This window comes from Capricornis sumatraensis, chromosome 1 (genome assembly GCF_032405125.1).
Source record: "Capricornis sumatraensis isolate serow.1 chromosome 1, serow.2, whole genome shotgun sequence".
In the NCBI taxonomy this organism is placed as follows: domain Eukaryota; kingdom Metazoa; phylum Chordata; class Mammalia; order Artiodactyla; family Bovidae; genus Capricornis; species Capricornis sumatraensis.
The window spans coordinates 85,374,095-85,392,070 of NC_091069.1; the positions used below are offsets into that span (position 1 = coordinate 85,374,095).

At 39.5% G+C, this 17,976-nt stretch overlaps 1 protein-coding gene across 1 annotated transcript in view; it reads left to right on the plus strand.

The window, feature by feature from the left end:
• The first annotated feature begins 589 nt into the window (after positions 1 to 589).
• The window catches only part of HNRNPLL (heterogeneous nuclear ribonucleoprotein L like), a 38,444-nt gene continuing 21,057 nt past the window's right edge, over positions 590 to 17,976 (plus strand). The window contains exons 1-3 of the mRNA XM_068969853.1: positions 590 to 778; positions 13,581 to 13,699; positions 17,653 to 17,890. Of these exons, the coding sequence (XP_068825954.1) occupies positions 590 to 778; positions 13,581 to 13,699; positions 17,653 to 17,890 (546 nt within the window). The remainder of the gene's footprint in view (positions 779 to 13,580; positions 13,700 to 17,652; positions 17,891 to 17,976) is intronic.

Genomic DNA, 17,976 nt, shown 5'->3' on the forward strand with positions numbered 1-17,976 from the left:
GGACTTGCAGGCCAGCCGCAAGTTCAGAAGGGCTTGGGAGGGGGTAGGGGGACGAGGCCGGTCCGTGGGCAGCTTTTGACGAACAGTCCTTACAGCCAATTGGAAGCCTGGTCGACTTTTCCTTCTGCCAATAGGGAGCGAGGCCCGGACTGGGGAGGGGGGCGCTTCCCGAGGGCTGCGGCTGGATTCGATCCCGGGCTGCTGCCTTGAAGGCGGGGGCGGAGGCTCGGCCTGGGCGGCGAGGAGAGGATTAGGGGAGGAGGGAAGACCGGAAGCCACGGTCGCGTCCCCATCCTTAGATTCGCTCCTCCGGGCTGGGAGCGGAGACGCAGGAGGAGGGAGAGGCTGGATGTCGGCCCCGTGATAAAGGGGAGCGGCTGCTCCGGAGCCTTTTCCCGGGGCGCCTCCTCATCCCGCCAGCCCTCCGCAGCCACCCGGCTCCTGGGCGCGGGGCCCCCGCGGACGATTCGTCCGCGCAGATCTTTGCTGGAGAGGCGCTGCCGGTGACGGGTACTGGCCGGCGGCGTCCGAGGCCCGCGCCCCGCCGCCACCCCCACCGGCCTGCCGGCCGGTCCCTCTGGCCGCCGCCATGTCCTCCTCCTCATCCTCCCCCAGGGAGACGTACGAGGAGGACCGGGATTACGAGAGCCAGGCCAAGCGCCTCAAGACCGAGGAGGGGGAGATCGATTACTCGGCCGAGGAAGGCGAAAACCGCCGGGAAGCGACGTCCCGGGGCGGGGGCGATGGCGGCGGCGGCGGCCGGAGCTTCTCACAGCCGGTAACAAAGCGTGGCGCCCCGTCAGCTGAGTCTGGCGGCTCCCTAGGAAGCAGGGCTCCGCGGCTGGGACTCGGCCTCGGGGCCTCTCGCCCTCCTCGTTTTCCCGTTTTGCGGCGCTGACCGGGTCGGGAAGCGCCGACTCTTCTCTTTCGGGCTTTTATCCTTCGTCCTACCTGTTTCCAGCACCCCGAACGCGAGTCCGGCCCCGGCCTGGCCGCAGGCCCCGCTTGCGAGTCCACTGCCGGCCCTGAACTTAGGGAGGGTCGCGAGCGGGGGGCGGCGCGAGGCGTTGCTTCCGCTCTGGGGGGCTCTGATGCGCGAGTAGCCCTTTGTTAGTTTAACTCCTCAGGCGGTTGACGGGCGTCGGACAACCGGTTCCCTTCAGCCCCTAGCCCCCAGCCTGCAGCATCCGCGCGCTGGTCTAGATCGCAGGATGGTGGCGTCGGTTCCGCCCAGGGATCTCTAAGCCTAGATGCTGAGGAGAGCCTCGGCTCAGTGACAAATCACGCTGTGGGGCTCACAACCCAGTTCCCCTCAAGGTTTAATTAAAATTTTTTTATTCCTGCTAGGCCTGGCGCGCATGCTTTGCTCCCCAGTTTCATGGTTATTGCTCAGTACAGTTTTCGGCTCTTCGATTAAATATAAAATGTGTTGGCAGGTGTTCGCATAACGCTACTTTAAAGTAAAAGGAATCTTAAATCTCAGTTTTTCCTGGGAAGTTTGTTCCCAATTTGTTCCATAAAACTGAAGTCAGAACTGCATCAGACACACGTTCCGAGATTCTTGTTTTTCGCATCAAAAAGCTTATTAAATAGAGGCAGAAGGAATGTGAAAATCGTTTCATCCGGAGCAAGTGGTAACTCAACTTCAGTTGAATGGAAACTTTAAGGACGCGAAGCAAAGCAAAAGTTTTTTTTGCCATTTTTGGTGGCACGTAAGCTGTCCTTATGACTTAGGTGTTCTTTAAACTTGTAACACATTCTAACTGATTAAAAAAAACTATACCTGAAATTTTCGAAATTGTGCACATATGTTCTAATATCAGATTAAAATGTTTTTCACCTTTTATTAGAGGCAAATTGGAAGTCAGAAGTCTTTCAGCTCTTGTTTGCATTTTAACGTGAAAAATTCTGGTCAGTAGAATGTAGAGTTTACAAAGAGGATAATGTTGCAAGACATTTAAAAAAGGAACTTTGTCTTCCTCTAAATAATTTTAGTATGGCTAGATACTGCTTTCAACTTATGTACCTAGCTATTTGGAATATTCAGAGTGTGAATAAAAGTGCATTTCTTCTTAGGAAGTTTCAGTTCAAAATCAACTCCATCATGGAAACTGAAAACAGAAATGTTGGAATATTATAACTGATATTTAGATGCATTGAATCAGCATATTTCTTTTGCCAAAAGGCTTGGTTGAGTTTTTGTGCGGCGGCGTGAAATGTCTTCCATTGAGAGTCTTCAAGATACTTTAACCAGTTTACGAAAAATTGTTTTTGAAAACATTAAATATTAAGCCAATACTATTATTTTAGATGTTGGGAAGAAAATAATGTATAATTAATACATTCAAAGTGAGTTGTATTTAGTAGTGGAAGTAGCTCTGGGCAGGGCTTGGGGAGTCAGAAATCTTAGCTAGTATACAATGTGTGACCTAGGTAAAGTCAGTTAACTACTATTCCTAGTTCTCTTTGTAAAATGTGAAAGTTGAACTTCGTGCTTTCCATACCTGAAGTTGTAATTCAGTCGTTGATCTAATGCAGGCAGGAACTAATGTATGTAGATTGAGTTATAAATTCAGATTTTATCTGCTTTTTTTTCCTTAGGAGAGCGTGAATTGCTTTTATTTAATAGTAGAGCCAATACTGCACTGTTGAATCTAATGAAGGATTATTTTTCCTGTTTTTAAACATTTTTCTTCATGTAATTTTGGAAACTATTTTGAAATCATTGCAGTTGTGGAAACCTTTACATAATAAAACTTTACTAGGACAGGAATGCCCTGAATAGAAATTTATTGTCTAGTGCATCATCATTCAGAAATAGGGTAATTCATCTAACTGAGAAGGGTTTGACTCCACCTCAGCCTAGCCCCAGAAGACTTCGTGATCAAACTGTTTAGATAAATTCAGATTAGGTACGATGATGGGTAACCTCTTCAACACTAGCTGGAAGATTGTAAAAGTGTGCAGTAAGACTTCAGAGATTTACGTTGTTTGGCTTTTCATGGGTTTTCTTGATTCTTTAATAATAACTAGGTTTTATGAGGATGTATTTAAGAACAAGTTTGTACAAATGCTCCTGATTTAAAGATGAATTAATCACTGTAAATGATGTTTTTAAGGTGTAAAGAGAAATAAGTTTGTAGTTTGGATATGGGAAATTAAGACACTTCAAATTTGTGTCTTTTGTTGCTCTGAAGAGCGAAAACTCCCAGAGTGTTTTGCATTCTTTGGGCTACATTTTGAATAAAGCTTATGGAGGTTCATGCTGTATATTATACAGTTACTTTATCCTTGTAGAATAAATTGTGTTCTTAAATTTAGCAGGTATGACCTTCAAGATCATATTAATAGTGAATATCTTTATCTGCTTCAGTTCAGTTCAGTTGCTCAGTCAGGTCCAACTCTTTGCGACCCCATGAACTGCAGCACGCCAGGCCTCCCTGTCCATCACCAACCCCTGGAGTTTACTCAAGCTCATGTCCATTGAGCCGGTGATGCCATCCAACCATCTACCCTCAGTCTTTCCCAGCATCAGGGTCTTTTCAAATGAGTCAGTTCTTTGCATCTGGTGGCCAAAGTATTGGAGTTTCAGCTTTAGCGTCAGCCCTTCCAATGAATATTCAGGACTGATCTCCTTTAGGATGGACTGATTGGATCCCTTTGCAGTCCAGGGGACTCTCAAGAGTCTTCTCCAACACCACAATTCAAAAGCATCAATTCTTTGGCGCTCAGCTTTCTTTATAGTCCAACTCTCACATCCATACATGACTGCTGGAAAAACCATAGCTTTGACTAGACGGACCCTTGTTGGCAAAGTAATGTCTCTGCTTTTTAAGCTGTCTAGGTTGGTCGTAACTCTTCTTCCAAGAAAAATAGTTAATTTCATGGCTGCAGTCACCATCTCTAGTGATTTGGGAGCCCCCCAAAAAACTTTTCAGAAAGCAGCTAGATTTCAGAATGTTAGCTCTTCACTTGACAAAACCAATTGAAGAATTGGGAGGTTACTTAGAAATAATTCTGCTTTTATAAAGATTGGTATCAAAAATTTATGGAGTACTAATTCACTTTAGAGACTTTTAAGTTTTTCTTTTACTCTATTCTGCTAGTGACTAAAAAGACAAATCAAAAATTGTTAAAAGTGATTGGTGATGAGGTGAAAGTTAAAGTTTCTCAACTTTAATAAATAGACCTGTAAGATGGCAAAATGCCAAGATAAAAATAAGGATCCAGGATTTCCAAACAGAATATTCTGTCTGCCTTACATAAAGAATCTCATTTGAATTTTAGACACACTATTATCTTAAGCTTTAATGATCTGAATTACAGTGATGATGCTGTGATGGCTTATTGGGATGAATATAGAATGGGAGATGGGATGAAGTCACTTTGTTAGCTCCCACAGGAAGAGGTTAGACTGTGACAGTGAGCATAGTAATTACACTCTGGAGAATAAAAAAGTTCACGGATGTGTACCTCAGAGGTAAGTGCCAGAGCCTCGAGGCTTCTGTAGCAGTAATGTCCTGTGTCTTATTTAGCTAAGCTGCTGCAGTACAGTGAGAATTTTAGGTTTAGTTTTGGGAAGTAAATGAAAAGTAGTAGGTTCTGGGACTTCCCTGGCGGTCCAGTGGCTTGTGCTTCCACTGTAGGGAGCTGGGGTTCAATCCTTGGTCAGGGAACTAAAATCCCATGTGTCAGGTAGCAGAGCCAAAAAAAAAAGTTGGTAGGTTTTACTGCCTTTTGGTTTTAACAAGTGACTGTTTTTTCGTGTTAGTACATAAAAGTGAAAAGTGTTGTTAAGAGAGCTGTAAGCCCAACCAAAGCAGGTGTCTTGGCTCTGCTACCAGCATGCTTTGTGACTTAATCTCTTTGGAACTCAACTTGCTACCTATCACATGAGATGGTTGGATTAGAAATCCAACCAGATGATGATCACTGTGATCTCTTAGCTCATTAAAAAAATAATACTTGAGCCCTATCATGTGCTAGGCACTGTTCTTGGGGATATAATAGTTTAAAAAATTCCATATTAAAAAATGTATGATTCTGCATCATTTAGCACTTTATTTTCCCTGTGTGAAATTGAATACAACTTTCAAAGCTTGCAGTTGCAGCCACAGCACCAACTCAAGGTGAGCTTAAACAAAACAAAAAGGGGTATAGGGAGTTCATTGGTCCATATAACTATGAATGCCAAATTGTGGCATAGTTTTAGGCATTTTGTGATCTAGGGATTTAGATGAAGTCATAGGGACTTGATTCTGTGTCTTTCCATGTTTCAGCTCTGTGACTCTGCGATCCCATAGACTATAGCCTACCAGGGCTCCTCCATCAGTGGCATTTTCCAGGCAAGTGTACTGGAGTGGGTTGCCATTTCCTTCTCTAGGGGATCTTCCCGACCCGGGAATCAAACCCAGGTCTCCCTTTGCAGGCAGACACTTTACCCTCTGAGCCACCAGGGAAGCCCCTATTTCCTCTATGTAATGATAAAATTAGGCCTACATTGTTTTCGCTAGCAAATAAAGAGAACACTGCCTGTCCTTCAATGTCTGTAACTATCCCCTCTGATAAGCCATTTTTTAAAAAATATCTCTCTACTCCTGACGAGTCACTGGACTACTTCTAAAGTTGGGAAGTTACGACTGTGTGAGTGAGAATACCAGTGGAGTAATGTGGGACTGGGGTGTTTTTATTTGCTTGTTTTTGTGTTTAACCAAAAGGAGAAAGAGAGAGTTTTGGGTAGACAAAACCATAGGATTTCTACCATATGAGCAAAAAGATAGATAATTTTTTAAAAAGTTATTTGAATCATATGACTCTTGATTTTTAATCTTTGTTATATGATCAAATGTACCTTAAAACTTTGAATAGGAAAATTAAAAGACTTCCTGTATTTGGGATCTGCTTTATTGTAAGGAAAGAAAAGACCAAGCGATGTGATTGTTTGACTTGAAGACCATGTACTAGTTAACTCTAAGCATAACGTAAGTTAAAAAAAAATACTTGCATCTGTCCCTTGAAACTAGTTGGTCCTTCACCTATGTGAAGTATCCAGAGTAAAGGGGGGGAATAATCTTAAATATCTAGACATCTGCACTCATTTCTTGGTACTACTTTGATAAATTCTAATGTATCCAGAAAACAATTACCAGAATAGAGAAGGTACTCACGATCATAATCATAAGAGGAATGACAAGAATCTGGGTGATATTTAGCCTGAAAGTAAACTTCAGTATGATTTCAGAAATCATTTCAAATAGAAAGGTTATGTAAAAGAGGGACATGAAGATAAGGATGAGGTGGCAATGATTAATATTTATTGAGCTTTTGTTCAGTAACTGCATCTAGCACCGTGCTCAGCATTTTGTACCTGTCCTTTTTATTTATTGTAATTTTAAGTGAAGAGGATTTCGTTTTCTTATTTTTTCACAAGTGAAACTAAGGTTCAGAAGTAGTGTAAGATCACAAAGCCTATAAATGTCCAAAGATTCAAACACTGGTCTGACTTCACAGGCCATTTTGTATAGGAAGCTACAGGGAGACAGATTTAGATGCAGATTAGGAAGAACTTTCTAAAAATGTAATAGTCCCACAAGGTTTTTCCCTGTCATTGAGGGTGTTTAAGGAGAGGCTTATAATCATCAGTTGCAGTGGTTCTGTGCACATTTGGTTTTGGAGGATGAATTACTCAATTTGAGGTTGTTCATTTTTAATCCTATATAGGAGGACAGAGAATGTTGTTTGGTGTTGCATGTATGTTATGCATGGAAATGTTGGGAAAGCAAAAAAAGCCTGAAGACATTGAGCATTGCCTTTATGAGTTGACAGTTTCACTGTATCGAGAAATGTTAATGGACCCTTCTCATTTCTCTCATTGTGGAAGCTTCATTTGTACTCTATAGAGCTTCCTTTCTCTTTAGTCGAGCCTGGTTTTCAATCAGCAATAGTCAAAATTAGCACTCAAGGTTGATATTATTGGAGTTGTTCTTTGAGGTAGCCTTTGGAGAGGGGCAGGGTGTTTGTAACTGGTCTGTAGCTTGCCGTGAGGACCAAAAAATGCCTCCATTATAGTTCACAGAGTTTACCTAAAGAAGGGGTTGAGTGATTAAAAAAGAAAGCAACCACATGTAAATTGAAGGCATGCCTCCATTTGCTGGGTTCTTATTCAGAATATTGTTTCTAGTCTGATAAATAGTAGATATAAATAGACCAGGAGAGAGCCTAGATAACTAAACATTTGAAGTGGACAGCATGAGCTTCTGTATGAGAAACTCTTTAAGCTTTAGAAGACATAGTTAAAATATTAATATGTGGATGGAGTAAACAGTACTGACTTAGCAATTTAAGATTCAGATGCATAGTATGATGCTTAAAGGAAGTATTTTTAGGGTAGCAAAAGAAGGTCTGAAGATGATTTCAGATTTCTAATCACCAGTATATAGTATAAAGTATTGATTTAAGAAAAATGTTAGTATTTGGGGGGGAAATGAGGGGTATAGTGAAAATATAGTTTGAAAAGATATCTTTAATACATCAGTTTTACTTTTGGAAACAACCCTAGGTTTTTTTTTTTTTTCTTTTTTAAATAACAGAAAGGATGAGAAAATTTTAAGTTCAAGAAAAGGGTACTAATTTAGAGAAATGTCAAGGTAGGTAAACTCATGAAAGGCAGAGTCATTGAGTGGGAGTAAGGGACATATATAGGGGTTATGGGATATGTTCTCAGCCTTGAGGTGAGATATCTCAGATATGATCATATCTGAGATCATATGATATGATATGATCATATGATCATATCAGATATCTTAGAGATGATTATCATATCTGCCTCTAAGTATCATACTGATTGCATTTAACATCATTCATATTTTAAAGAATGACTAAAATTTTGATCTGTTTAACTTCAGTTCAGTTCAGTTCAGTCGCTCAGTCGTGTCCGACTCTTTGTGACCCCGTGAATCACAGCACGCCAGGCCTCCCTGTCTATCACCAACTCCTAGAGTTCATTCAGATTCATGTCCATCGAGTCAGTGATGCCATCCAGCCAACTCATTCTCTGTCGTCCCCTTCTCCTCCTGCCACCAATCCCTCCCAGCATCGGAGTCTTTTCCAATGAGTCAGCTCTTCACATGAGGTGGCCAAAGTACTGGAGTTTCAGCTTTAGCATCATTCCTTCCAAAGAAATCCCAGGGTTGATCTCTTTCAGAATGGACTGGTTGAATCTCCTTGCAGTCCAAGGGACTCTCAAGAGTCTTCTCCAACACCACAGTTCAAAAGCATCAATTCTTCGGCGCTCAGCCTTCTTCACAGTCCAACTCTCACATCCATACATGACCACAGGAAAAACCATAGCCTTAACTAGACGGACCTTTGTTGGCAAAGTAATGTCTCTGCTTTTCAATATGCTATCTAGGTTGGTCATAACTTTTCTTCCAAGGAGTAAGCATCTTTTAATTTCATGGCTGCAATCACCATCTGCAGTGATTTTGGAGCCCCCAAAAATAAAGTCAGCCACTGTTTCCACTGTTTCCCCATCTATTTCCCATGAAGTGATGGGACCAGATGCCATGATCTTCGTTTTCTGAGTGTTGAGCTTTAAGCCAACTTTTTCACTCTCCTCTTTCACTTTCATCAAGAGGCTTTTTAGTTCTCTTCACTTTCTGCCATAAGGGTGGTGTCATTTGCATATCTGAGGTTATTGATATTTCTCCCGGCAATCTTGATTCCAGCTTGTGTTTCCTCCAGTCCAGCGTTTCTCTGTTTCACTTAGGAAATATAAAATCAGATCTTCTGAGAGATTTAAAAAGTGGTCCTATAGTCATTTCTTTGTAAGAAGACCAGTTTGAAAAATACTCATTTTTTATGAGTTTATTTTTCAGATACTTGTTATCTTTGTTGGGAAGGGAGGTAGGAAGAAGAGATGTGTTCAACTGATTTGGCAGTATTATTAAAGTAGGTGTTGAGTTAATGAACATTTTTTATATTGTTCTTCATACTATTTTGTAGGGCTTAAATGTTGTTCAGTCACTCAGTCATGTCCGACTCTTTTGCAACCCCTTGGACTGGAGCCTAGCAGGCTCCTCTGTCTGTGGGATTTCCTAGGCAATAATATTGGAGTGGGCTGCCATTTCTTTGTCCAGGGGATCTTTCCCACCTAGGGATCGAACCCATGTCTCCTGCAATAGCAGGTGAATTCTTTACCACTGAGCCACCTGGGAATATAAGAATTTCCCAACTTTTAAAAAAGTGTAAAATGTTTAATTACAGTGTCCTTCCTCTAGATTCAGTAGTTTTTAACATTTTACCCTTTGAGATTTTATTTCTATATACATACTTTTTTCCCCTATACTATTTGAAAGTAAATCGCAGATACCATGATCAGTTCAGTTGCTCAGTCTTGTCTGACTTTGCGACCCCATGAACTGCAGCACACCAGGCCTCCCTGTCCATCACCAACTCCCAGAGTCCACCCCAACCCATGTCCATTCAGTCGGTGATGCCATCCAACCATCTTATCCTCTGTCGTCCCCTTCTCCTCTTGCCCTCAGTCTTTCCCAGCATCAGGGTCTTTTCCAATGAGTCAGCTCTTCACATCAGGTGGCCAAAGTATTGGAGTTTCAGCTTCAACATCAGTCTTTCCAGTGAACACCCAGGACTGATCTCCTTTAGGATGGACTGGTTGAATCTCCTTGCAGTCCAAGGGACTCTCAAGAGTCTTCTCCAACATCACAGTTCAAAAGCATCAATTCTTTGGTGCTCAGCTTTCTTTATAGTCCAACTCTCACATCCATACATGACCACAGGAAAAACCATAGCCTTGACTAGACGGACCTTTGTTGACAAAGTAATGTCTCTGCTTTTCAATATAGCATATCTAGGTTGGTCATAACTTTGTTTCCAAGGAGTAAGCGTCTTTTAAGTTCATGGCTGCAATCACCATCTGCAGTGATTTTGGAGCCCAGAAAAATAAAGTCAGCCACTGTTTCCACTGTTTCCCCATCTATTTCCCATGAAGTGATGGGACCGGATGCCGTGATCTTCGTTTTCTGAATGTTCAGCTTTAAGCCAGCTTTTTCACTCTCTTTCACTTTCAACAAGAGGCTTTTTAGTTCCTCTTCACTTTCTGCCATAAGGGTGGTATCATCTGCATATCTGAGGTTATTGATATTTCTCCCGGCAGTCTTGATTCCAGCTTGTGCTTCCTCCAGCCCAGCATTTCTCATGATGTACTCTGCGTATAAGTTAAATAAGCAGGATGACAATATACAGCCTTGATGTACTCCTTTTCCTATTTGGAACCAGTCTGTTGTTCCCTGTCCAGTTCTAACTGTTGCTTCCTGACCTGCATACAGGTTTCTCAAGAGGCAGGTCAGGTGGTCTGGTATTCCCATCTCTTTCAGAATTTTCCACAGTTTATTGTGATCCACACAGTCAGAGGCTTTGGCATAGTCAATTAAGCAAAAATAGATGTTTTTCTGGAACTCGCTTGCTTTTTCCATGATCCAACGGATGTTGGCAATTTGATCTCTGGTTCCTCTGCCTTTTCTAAAACCAGCTTGAATATCTGGAATTTTATGGTTCACATATTGCTGAAGCCTGGCTTGGAGAATTTTATGATAGTTTATCCTTAAAAACCACAGCTTTCCTAAGAATAAGGATATGCTTTTCATATAGCCATTACCATCATAATGGTACCTTAGACAGTCAGTGGCTTCCCTGATAGCTCAGTTGGTAAAGATTCCTTCTGCAATGCAGGAGACCCCCGTTTGATTTTTGGGTTGGGAAAATCCGCTGGAGAAGGGATAGGCTACCCACTCCAGTATTCTTGGGCTTCCCATGAGGTCAGCTGGTAAAGAATCCTCCTGCAATGCAGGAGACCTGGGTTTGATCCCTGGGTTGGGATGATCCCGTGGAGAATGGAAAGGCTACCCACTCCAGTATTCTGGCCTGGAGAATTCCATGGACTGTATAGTCCGTGGGGTCAGAGAGTCGGACACGACTGAGCAAGTTCCGCTTTTACTTTTCAGATGGTCAGTACTTTTATTATTTAATATCCTGTCTATAATTCAGTTTCTTCAGTTTTCCCTAAGATGACTTTTATAGCAATTTTTATCTTATAAAATGAAACCTCACATATTGCATTTGGTTGTCTGTCTTTACTCTTCAATCTGAAGTCTTCCTTCCACTAATTTTTGATACTTTTTGAAGAGCCCAGACCAGTAGAGTTTTATTTTACACTTTCACTTTTGCCAGCTCATTTCTAAGGATCAAAGGAGATAGCTATCTTATTTCTTGTAGTTTAATTATTTTTAGAGTAAAACTTGTTATTTGTATTTTGTGTTGTCTTTAAATTAGATTTTTAGGTATTATTTAGAACTTTCTTCCTGAATTATTGTCATCCAGTAGTATTTAAGAGCATTTGGTTGTTGAGTTTCACTGAAACAGTCTCATTTCTTTAGTCTGCTAATAGAATGTAGGTATACATAGGGTGCAATTAAAATGATTCGTTTCAGACTTAGTGGCATGTAATGAATATTGGTTTTACCTTAGAAAAGACTCAGCATAAGCAATTCAAATGAAATTCCAAGGACTGAATTAATATTTTCAAAGGACTCAATTTTGACAAGAGTGTCAGAGTGATCTCATGGTTACTTATATACTTTAATTAGATCTTTAGATTCCGACATTTTTAATTAGCTGGGCACAAGACTGTTACAATATTTTCTAACAGCCTTTATAATAAAGCAAAGTTGGTAGGTCTTTAAAAATAGCCATAAAGGGATTTAATTTTCTTAAAATGATTCTTAAGTTTTAATGGTAAAACGTGCTCTTGTAGATTAGAAGGAAAAACCTTTCTTGCCGTTTGTGGGAGAAAAACCTTTTCCTTTAATAGATATTTTGGTTATAGATATGAATTGCACATGGGTTTCATTCCTTTCATTTTAAAAACTGTTAATTGGAAGATAGTTTTTGTATAGCATTATGTTAGCTTCAGGTGTACCGCGTAGTGAATTGACTTTGCATACATTGTGAAATGATCACCATAATAAATCTAGTAACCATCAGCCCCTTACAAAGTTATTATAATATTACTGAATATGTTTTTTGTGCTGTATTTTATGTCCCATGGCTTATTTATTTTATACCTGGAGGTTTGTACCTTTTAAGCCCCTTCACCTATTTCACATTCCTCCCCTCCCAACATCCATTTGTTCTCTGTAACTGTGAGTCTGTTTTTGTTTTGCTTGTAGGTTTGTATTGTTTTTTTAGATTCCACATAATACCCTTGAGCTCCATTCATGTTGTCTCAAATAGCAAGATATTTTTTTTTTTGCTGAGCCTTGGGGCATGTGGAATCTTAGTTCCCCGACCAGGGATCCAACCTGCACCCCTTGCAGTGGAATCACTGAGTCCTAACCACTGGATTGGCAGGGAAGTCCCCAAAGTTCATTTTTATGGCTGAATAATATTCTTTATCCATTCATCTGCTGATGGACACTTACGTTGCTTCATTTTTGAAGTGATGTAAGAGTGGTGCCCAGTGGCTATTTGTATATATAAATCTTTGATTTATAGGACTTCAGTAAGTAAATGAGAGCTATTTTCATTTTCAAGCTAATTCTCCTACATGGTCCCTTTTAAAATAAAGTATAAGACTGTATATTTTAAAGCTTCTTGCTGGGCATACTCAAAGATACACAGTATTTCACAGAAGCCCAGAGAGGCTTGTGTTTTTTATTTGTTTTTGGCTGTGCCTGTGCAGCTTGTGGGATCTTAATTCCCTGACCAGGCCCTGGCAGTGAAAGCACCCAGTTCTAACTATTGGACCAACAGGGAGTTTCCAAGGCTTGTATTTTTGAGTACTCCTTGTTCAGCAGGAGATGGTTGTTGTCGTTCAGCTGCTGAGTCGTATCCAACTGTTTGCGGCTCCGTGGACTGAAGCCCACCAGGCTTCCCTGTCCTTTACCATCTTCCGGAGCTTGCTCAAACTCATGTCCATTGAGTCGGTGATGTCATCCAACCATCTCATCCATTGTTGTCTCCTTCTCCTGCCTTCAATCTTTCCTAGCATCAGGGTATTTTGTTATGTGTAGGCTCTTTGTATCAGGTAGCCGAAGTATTGATGCTTCAACTTCAGCATCAGTCCTTCCAATGAATATTCAGGGTTCATTTCCTTTAGGATGGACTGGTTGGATCTCCTTGCAGTCAAGGGAACTCCCAAGAGTCTCTCAAAAGCATCAATTCCTGGGCGCTCAGCCTTCTTTATGGTCCGGTTCTCACATCCATACTGGTACTTCAGCAAAGATGGTACCTTGTATAAATTTAAGTTGTCAAGTGTACAGAGTAACTTCAAATTATGGTGGAACTAGAAAATCAGTTAAACAAGGTCAAAAGATGATATTAATCTATATTGCAGGAAAAATGGAGTGTATACCCTTATATTAATTGGGACTTTTTGTTCAGTTTTTGTGATTGCAGTTTGATTTGGGATTTTTATATAAGTGTTTGCTTTTTAATGCAGTGTTGGATTTACTAAAAGATGCAATTTAGACTTTTAACTATAAATTATTTTATCTTGCTAGGAGGCTGGTGGAAGTCATCATAAAGTTTCTGTTTCACCCGTTGTCCATGTTCGAGGACTCTGTGAATCTGTGGTGGAAGCAGACCTTGTGGAGGCCCTGGAAAAATTTGGGACAATATGGTAAGGCCAACAGGGACTCGATATAGATGTGGAAACGGTGCAGTAGAGCAGGCTTTGTTTTCTTGCTGCAGGCCTTGATGCTTAGCCATAGAATATATTCTTTGCCTATAACTGTATTTCTTTGAAACCTTCTGAGTCTTTCTGAGATTAATTTTTAATTTTTCTGAGGTGAATTTTTGTGGATCATGATCCCATCTCACTCCTCAACCAGATTGTGTGTAACACTAATTATTGCATCTTTCATCTGATTTTCAAATGAATCCATGATTCCTTCTTAAATACTGTTTTAAGCTATTGAGTTAATTAATTATGCCCTTTATCTTCAGAGTTTCAAATAGTAGTACTTAAATACTGTTTTTTTTTGTTTGTTTGTTTATTGTAGTTTGTTTTGAACTATTTATTAATTGGCAGTGAAAAGGGAGTAGACTAAAAGGTAGGTGTTATTTGCTTAGTGTGAGTTGCTGTGATATGATGAGTGGGCAGTGTTTTATCCTAGCTTACCTTCCTTTTGTGTTTTGTAGTCACGCATGCTCTTCCTTTACAGCTGTGTATACTTAAGAAGACTGACTTACATGAAAAACGTGATTTGAAAAATGAATCTGCTGCCCAAAATAGACACTTAAAAAAAATGCTTTCTAAATTGAAATATGCTTGGCTGTTCTTTCTTACTATGGATAATATAGAATTTATTACTTTTTTTCTATTTGGGGTTTTTGTTATAGGCAGCAGAGACTATACAGACTAAGTCATAGTATATAAACAGGAGAGAAATTTCAATATATTTGCTGAGATCATTTGACTGCTTCAATTTTATAAAAGTTTATGTGGAGCTTTGAGTATTGAAAGAAGATGGTGAGGGAGAGATCAGAGATTCCAACAGAGAGGAATCGTTTCTTCAAAGGAGTATTAGTAGTGTTAGGTGACACCTTCCATCATGGCATCTTCTTAATTTCTTGGTGACCTCAATGAGAGGTGGATGACTTAGCAAACTTATTACCCTTAACTTATGGACCTCAGAAACCACTGTTAACATTTTGTTTATGGTTGGAGGTACAAATTGGAAAACCTCATGGGCATAAATAGAAGTCCATTTCTTGAAGTATCACTAAGATGACTATATCACTTCTTAGTCATTTGGAGTGGATATTGGAAGTTAAGTTTGTCTGGAGAATTACATAGTATTGAAGCAGACTCCTTACATGATACTAAGACTTGCATGTTGACATTGATTCACCCAGTCACCACTTCCAGGTGGTGTGTAGTCTTATGGTGTTATAAAGAGACTCCATGAGACAATGAGGTTATCTCTGGATTTTTATTTTCTTCTGTTCTTATATATTTAGGGCTTTTTAAGTTATTTTTTTTACAGCCAAGAAATACTGAATATTGTCAGAAAACAAGTTGGTGAGCAAATGAAGTTGGAAACTTTAGGGAAATAATAACTATATTGATATTTTGATGTCAATTATGACCATGAACTGGATGTTGGGGATTAAAGAAATAGAACTGTTTGTTTAAGGCTGTGACTCATTTGAATCACTGTGAGTGACTCGTCAATTTTTAGACTCTATACTGTTTGATATTTAGTCTATGGTAATGTGTTCCATATATGAATTTTGTTTAGTTAATTTGCATAGTACATCATTCTACCCTCAAGATTCATAGTTATGTGGATAGAAAAATGGTGAAATAATTGGAACAAATTAGTGTATAATTAAGAGCTTAATTGGCATAAATATGTACAATAGGAGTTTCAGTTGTGTGAAATGATCTTGAATAAGAGGTATCTGCTACCAAAGCTGAAAGAAGTTTGAATAGCTTCCTATGAGGAGTAGGTGTTTGCTTCAAAATGTCACACTTATAGAAACTTTCCATATTTTTTTGTTTGTTGATTTATTTGGTGGTATATGTGAGGGCAAATATAAAGATTTTACAGAAACTACTTGTATTAAAAAGATGAGTCACCAAGTTCAATATATAGTAAGTTTATACTTAAAAACTAGATGTATAGGAAAGAAGTTCAGAAGAAACCGTAAGATGTTAAAAATAAGTCAGGATAATTGCTATTTTTTGTCTTTAATCAAAAGAATATTTAAAAATATATCCTTATAAGTCTCTTTTCCTCCCTTCTCTCTTTCATTAAAGGAAAAGATACGAGGTAGTGATTAGCTATACCAGTTTGAATTTTAAAACAAAACTTTGGAGACATGATTTATGTAGTAAATCTCTTGCTTCCTTTTGTTTTTATTTAAAAATTAGTAAGTATGTTTTAAGCTATAAGCTGAACATACCTATTCTACCATATTTTTGGACTTTTTATTTTTTCTCTCTTTGGTCTTCCAGTCTTTCTTGTATTAATACTTTGAACTTTTTTTTTTTTTAATTATGTACCCTAGAATTTAAGTGAATTATAAAATGCCTGTGACATTCTGATTTTCCATTCCCTATCTTTATATGATGCTACTTTTCCTGGGTAACCTGTGTAGCATTTAACTCTGTGCTTCTAACTTACTTCTTATTGTAGCTATAGAAAGCTTTTTTTTTTTTTTACTACAAACAGATAAGTCTATTATAATAGGCCAATAAAGAATTTATTTTTTTGAACCTTTATGATTTTTCTGTGTTTCCAAAGACCCAAAGGACATTATTAACATATTTACTTGGTGATACCACTTAGCTTTAAACCAACTTAGATTTGTGAGAGGGAGAATATTTATTATTCTTAAATTTCTTTAGCATAGACCTAATTCTGGTGTTTTCTGTTTTTTTGTATACAAAACTTTAGAACCTCAACTAGGAATTTGAGTTTCTAAAAGGAATGTTTCTCTCCTGAAATTTATATCTTGCATTTATAGTTGGGAAAACTAATCCTAGGCGTTACTGTTTCTGTGTTTTATTCTTCAGTTTTGAATGGTGTGGCCTGAAAGCTAATAAACCTCCTAGACCAAAGTATTGATTGAATACCTGTCATGTGCCAGGCTCTTTGTTTCTAGATGCTAAGGATGTAAAGATGAGTGAGGCAAGGTAAACAGTTTGTATGCAGGAACTGTATAATCTTGACAGCCGTGCTCCCAGTTGTATAAACAAGGAAGCTAAAATTCTTAAGAAATTACATAATTTGCCAGGCTACAAAGTGGTCTGTTTCTTACTAAGAAATGGCTTGCCAGTTTTTGAAGTGTAGTTAGTTCCTGGATGCCTGATTGAGAAGCAGTGCTGTCACTGAGTACCTGACCTCATGTTATTTCTCTGGCCTCCTGCTCTTACAAAAAGCACATTGACCGTGTTTAAAAATATTTTTAACGCCCTTGTTTCTGTGAATAGAGGACATGGTTCCCTGTTCCTATCCGCGTGTTCTGATTTCTTGCTAACCTCCCTTCATTTCTAGTTTTTTTTGACATGTACACACTGCTTTATTTTTGACTGCGTTGGATCTTCATTGCTGCACAGGCTTTCTCTAGTTGCAGTGAGTGGGGGCTGTTCTGTAGTTGCAGTGAGTGGGGGCTGTTCTGTAGTTGCAGTGAGTGGGGGCTGTTCTGTAGTTGCAGTACATGGGCTTCTCATTGCAGTGGCTTCTCTTGTTATGGAGCACAGGCTCTAGGTCCACGGGCTTCAACAGTTGTGACTTCCAGATATTTTCTAATCCTGCTTATAAGTGGCAGCCTGAGGAATAAACTGGATGGGATTATTAGTAACTGATAACAGAATTGTGCTTGAGGAGGGCATGAGGTACATAAAAGCTTTTAATCACAAGAGGACCTTTGAAACATATACCATCTACCCGGTATACCACAATTTATTTGGATAATTTAAGAGTTTGCTAACATTGGGTGTAGGTAGTGAAGACTACTAGCCTGTATGATTTGAGACATTTTTAATTAAAGTCTGCTTTTACTTGAGAAAAATGTTAATTAAACTTGCTATATTAAAGTATTCTTTCCCTGGCTTCCTTTCAGCTATGTGATGATGATGCCGTTTAAACGGCAGGCGCTGGTGGAATTTGAGAACATAGATAGTGCCAAAGAATGTGTGACGTTTGCTGCAGATGAACCTGTGTACATAGCTGGTCAGCAGGCTTTTTTCAACTATTCTACAAGCAAAAGGATCACTCGGCCAGGAAATACTGATGATCCATCAGGAGGCAACAAAGTTCTTCTGCTGTCGATTCAGAATCCTCTTTATCCAATTACAGTGGTATGTATTTTAGTAAGACAGACTAAATTAAAAGTGATTTTGGAATTTGCCTTGGGTGACTAACCTGTAGTTTTCTTCACTGCCAT